Raw genomic sequence first — 5,766 nt, forward strand, 5'->3', positions numbered from 1 at the left:
CCCTACCATTTTTGGATCCACGGCGGACGGACGGACACAATAATCCCCTGTGGGCTGGTGGAACCAGGTGGTTCCTACCAGTATAAGGGTTGACACGGCATGCCATTGCATGCCGCGCCATGAGATGGAACCGGTGACCTCTGGATTGCCAGTCCAGTGTGGTCAACTTGGAAAGTTCGGCAAGATATTGGGCCATCGGTTCTAACTTGCAAACGTTGGCACGACGTTGGCGCGACGGTGGCCCAACGTTTGCATGTTTACTGAGCAGCGGACAAAGCACCGGTGCTCGTGAAAGCGATGCGCTACGCCAACACAAGGACGAGTGTGCACAGGCAAAAGAAACAAAAGTGAACATTCGGGTGCATCGATTTGCCATGCGATTCTATCAAGAGGTATCGAGTTTAAGTGTAGCGAGCCGTAAAATAAGCCAATTAGAGGTACAAACATTGGATTTAGCAAGTGAACTAAGCACCATCAACTTTAAATCCCCATGTAAAATCCACGGATGCTCTTTTGTGTTACTTTGTTGTTCAACCACGCGCGCTTTCCGATTATCACGGTTGGCTACGTACGGTGCGAAAGAAGTTCAACACGCACACGTATATACATCGACGTACAACCATTTGCGCTCCGCAAGCCGATAGGGGGCAGCACTTGGCATGGAGCGAGTGATGCAGGGGCCCAGGAATAACGTGGGGGAAAGTGAAGTCACGTAGGTAAAAATAAATAATAAAAATAAAAATTATAGAAAGTGAAGTCACGTAAAAACAAAAATTCCATTATTTGTATTATTTATTTTTTCCTACGTGGGGGAAAGTGAAGTCACGTAGGTAAAAATAAATAATAATAATAAAAATTATAGAAAGTGAAATCACGTAAAAACAAAAATTCCATTATTTTTATAGAAATATTTATTTTTACCTACGTGACTTTACCGAAAAAACCTAAGAGTATGAATCCTTGCAGTCACGAAAGCTTCAAATCTGGAAAGTGAATAGGTGGGCTGGGGGGGGGAGGTCAACAGGGTTTTAACTGCAGCGACGTCGAAATGCTACGTAACCAGCCAGTTGCAACATTTTAAAAAGAGAACATTTTCACATTTATAAATCGGGGTGGCTTGGGGGGGGGGATATTCCCATGGCTGCTGTGTTGTTCAGTGAAGTAGGACATGGTGTACCTGCATCTGAACGTTAATAGGCCGTTGTTGCACATCTCCTTCGTAAGTGGAACATTAAACACGAGCCAATAAAGTCGTGCGGTTTTGGCCCTGCGACCCAAACTATGGCCCATATAAGAGACCCATAGAAACACAGATAAGTAGAGTTTCACATGGACACAAGGAGATACCATTAAAGACAAATCAGTGTGATTGCGGCCATACAACCCAAAATATAAACCACTATACTCCGCGCTCCCTCCAAGAAAGAGGAATAGCAAAGCGACACGAACTTTCACCTGAAGCCCTCCCGTCATGACTCGCAGACCTCGACATTGGCATTTATCTCCTGAACACGTGGGCCATACCCTACATTAGAATAGGGGAAGAGAGAGAACTAGTTTGGGCTGTGATGCGCAAACACTACGGACCGCCACACTCGCCCTCGTGTATTCGACGGGAGAGGATTGCTCACCTGTGTGTGGACGCAGCACTCACACTCGTGTTATTAACACACACCTGAACATCGCAATGCGTGTCATCTCAGGTACACTGAAGTCGACGCCGAACCAGTGGGTCCCAGTGCTCGCCCCACATCGCTCCGCCGCAAATCCGTCGTGAAACAGCGGCCGTCCGGGAGTACCAAATAAATTCTCGTTAACCCCCGCACCTTCCGATACATAGGGACGTGAACCCAGTGCCGCCTGGTCGCTTAAAATCACGCCACCCCTTCTGGATCACAGCAGCCTCACTCCATGCCACAGATAAAAATGAAGGCGAGAGATGGAAGCAAGTCTGAACTGCAGCCGATGTCAAAAGTTAACGTCTCATACAGGACCCTACCGTGGAACCTCCCGGTTTCAACCTTCCACGCCGCCAATGCTCGACCATTAACTGAATCAGGACCGGGTATGGCCGATGCAGCCACCTGATGCACGAATCCCAAACGATCGACCACATTGTTTAACAGCTGCCTTCTTTACTCCTTTAAAGGAGGAACGGACGAGATCCACTCTGCGTCTGAAAAGACAATTGAGTGATTAACAAATCTAAAATTACATATTTAATCTGCTGCTATGAATGCATATGAGAGAAGAATAGAAGGCAGAGGAGCGTTTGGGGGGGAATGGACAGGGATAAGACCCAGGTGGTCCTCTTGTCAGGGTGGGGTTCGTACCAACTGCTCGGCTTAGACTGTGCAGTCTAAGAGGATGACTGACTACAAACAAGGGATACAGCTGTGGAGGATTAAACAGAGAGTAATCATATGTAAGATACATTCCTTTCATCTGTGTAAACTATATAGATACTTTAGTTAATTGTCGTTAGCCTGTTGCATATACTCTATTTTTTGAGTGAATTAATTGTTGCATATACTATATATTTTTAGTGAGTTAATTGTAAATAATAATAATATTTACCCAAGATAAACAAGTTCGACTCTCGCCCGCTGTTTTTCCGGTCCCAGAGTTTATTGCCGTAACCGATCATACAACTCATCACCTCTCCATCAAACGTCACCACACAGCCACCACTGCTTAAGCACAGAGACACATTTAGAAAAAGGCATTTTTTTTATTTGGATCTACATACTTATGTTAGTACTAAGACTGCCACGGTTTATTGTGAAATCGTCTGAGAGTTGCTGAGTAAACTGATGCTCTATATTGGTGCACCCTTTTCGTGAGCTTACAAGAACTTAGATTTCTAATTATTATAATGCTTATGAAATCCATCATATAATAAAAGATTACTACAATGTTGACCACTTTATTACATGGGCCTTCACAGTTATGAGCTATTGTGAACAGTGCTACATGAATAATAATGATTTAAAAAATTATACTGTAATCGTGTTGAGTGTAAATCGTTTTCCTGAGGTGGACCGGTGGCTCAACAGTTACGTTAGAACCCTGATCTGGTACCGTTGAGTTCCGGTAGTCGAATCTAGGCAGTCACTTGTGATGGAGCGAGGTTCTCAAGTGTATCGAGTTGACAGTCTTGTGCTGGTTACCAACACCGACGCAAAAATTCCATCACGTAAAATTTGGTTACGCGCAGTTTGACTAAATTCGAGCTCTGAAAATTGAAAATGAATCTGTTTGACTGCTGTCCGACGTATTACTCTCAGTGGCAGAGTAGCTTGTAGAGTGCTGCCCTCTACCCTGTGGACCAGTGGTCACTTGAAGGGATTTTTAAGTGGTGGATCTGTGATATCCACTTCCACGGGCTGTTCTCTCAACATAAAGGTTTTCACTGCCCTGGGAGACATCAAAAATTGATTATTCATCTCATAACATGGTCAGGATATAAGTATGGAAAAAGACGAACACGTTTTTTAAAAGTATAACTTGTGTTCCAGTCTGAATAAAACTTATTTTAACACACACGTAGCTAAAAGACTACTGAAATACATGTTTTCACATGATTTACACAAACTATGATGTAGCACATCTAAATAAGTATTTTCTAAATTTTAAAGGCCAACAGTATATAGCCTGGTGACTGTATTTTTGGTAGCCATGTAACGATTTATCGATTGAAATTGATTCTTACGTTCCTGATAAATGTGGTTCTAAATAATTTTGAGGCAGACAATACAAACGATACAAAACAAATGTAAAACGCAACGTGATTTGGATTACATCAGAGAGCTGAGCTTACATTGCCAAGAATCGAGAATGCCGGCAGCAGCAGCAGCAGCAGCCGACAACACTCTCATTGAAAAAGTGAGAAGCACAGTTCAGTTCCTGAAAAAGCTCCTCAAGCACATGGATTGAGGCGTCCGACTTGGTGACGAACACCACATGGACAACCCAAAAAGACCGGAGAGGCAAAAACAAGCATCGGCTGTCGAATCGTGACGCCGCATTACGACAACTCAATGAATCGTTACATGCTTAGAACTCATCCCCAGGATGTTTTGCATTGCTGCAAGATGGTGAGCGTTGCGGACGGGCAGGGCTGAGCGTCGCGGCAACTCGCCGCTCGCTCATCTCGTGAGCTTCTGCAGGTGCTTGATGGCCGGGGGCACCGCCAGCGTGCCTTCGCCTTGCGGGTGCAAATAGTTCTTGAGCTTGTCGTGGGCTCCCATGATGCACGCGTTCACCTCGGCCAGCAGGTCAGCTCCCAGCGCCTCCTCGGTGCGGGCACGCCAGGCCACCAGAAGTGGGTGTGGTGCCAAGGGGTCGTGTCCGCACGCGACGGGCTGTCACGCCAGACAAGACGGATGTTATTGGCAGGCGGCGGAAATATAAATTACCTTCGCCGAGTCAAAGGTCAATGCGGCCGTGACCTTTGCTTCAAAGGCGGTGACCTGCCTGAGCGGTATCGTGTCTGCCATTTGCTGTCGAAGTTCACGGTTCGAACTCAATGACCACCCCGGTTAATACTTGTAAATAGGATGTTAAAGATGCCGTGATGTCATTTGAATAAAGAGTTGAGGCAATGTGTGCCGATATCGCGGCCCAAATTTTGCCGAATTTGATAACTTACAAATCACTTAATAGCGTAAACCACGTAGCTGCATCGCCCCCTATTGGCAGACCACGACTCGTCTGTGAAACAGCGTTTTTGTGATACCCTCGTGCTGGAAGAATGGCGCAAATACCAAATGTCCTCAATTACTATTGTTAGAATTATCATTGCAAGACATGCTGTATAAAACACAAAATTCACAACCAACTATTGTGTCATGAAAACCTTTCCAAGTCTGATTATGCCACGCTTATCAGTGACAGCCAATTGGCCGTGCTTATGTTCACCTGTGGTAGAAGCCGTCTGCTCAAACTCCGCACGTGTTAAATAAATTGCGAGATCGTAAGAATCCGGCGACGACCTCAAAACGGTGAATTGGCTTGAGCGAGGTCACCTGCATGAGCTCGCAGAGTGCCAGGATATCGGCCACCGAGATTTCCTGGCCGCACAGGAAGGGCTGGTCCTTCAGGAACTTGCGCTGCATGGCGACGAGTGTGTTCTCCAGGTCCTCCAGGGCCTCTTTGACCTTCTCGGGCTCCACCGGCTCCCTCGTGTATATCGGGATCAGCACCTGCAGCACGACACGATGAGCCACGCGCCGCGCTGGGTTCACACTCACACGCTGCAAACGATCTGTGCGTTCATGTGTACTGCACTGTGTGGTTTATTTTCTTTATGGGATGCATTTAAAATATATATATTTGTTTTACTCATTTCTCTAAAACTTATTTTTGTGTTTAGTTTGTTGTCCTTCCCCAGCACCTTCCATTAGTACGGTTGGCTACGTACGGTGCGAAAGAAGTTCAGCTTGTATACGTACATATTGCACCGCAGGGAGTTATTGACTGAATTCATCCACCTCCCAACCTCACCCGTTCCTCTCCAGTATGTTTGAGACTGCGTGAAGATGTAAAGGTGCAGCCCTGAAATTTCCCGCTCGCACCATTGCTGGCAGATGGGCCTCCACACTAAAAGGTGTTGTAGAGAGGCCCCCCCCCCCCACCTCTAGAGGTGTGTTTGTGGCTACTCTTTCGAGGTGATAACAATCAAAATTCCACAAAGATAAACTTAATAAAGCAACTTGCTGTACTGCCATGTCTTGACCACCTCACAACCCAGTGAGATTTGGGAGT

General features: G+C 45.9%; 1 protein-coding gene across 1 annotated transcript; it reads right to left on the bottom strand.

The window, feature by feature from the left end:
* Nucleotides 1-2,607: 2,607 nt before the first annotated feature.
* LOC133348404 (glutathione S-transferase theta-2-like) lies at nucleotides 2,608-5,518 on the bottom strand. Its single transcript, XM_061561197.1, has 2 exons — nucleotides 5,028-5,518; nucleotides 2,608-4,364 (listed from the first exon to the last, which is right to left on the bottom strand). Exons 1-2 carry the CDS (start codon nucleotides 5,115-5,117, stop codon nucleotides 4,149-4,151), a joined length of 306 nt encoding a protein of 101 aa, XP_061417181.1. The 5' UTR covers nucleotides 5,118-5,518; the 3' UTR covers nucleotides 2,608-4,148.
* Between the last annotated feature and the right edge of the window lie 248 nt (nucleotides 5,519-5,766).

This window comes from Lethenteron reissneri, chromosome 27 (assembly GCF_015708825.2).
Source record: "Lethenteron reissneri isolate LAM-NWPU_2019-01 chromosome 27, ASM1570882v1, whole genome shotgun sequence".
Lineage (NCBI taxonomy): Eukaryota > Metazoa > Chordata > Hyperoartia > Petromyzontiformes > Petromyzontidae > Lethenteron > Lethenteron reissneri.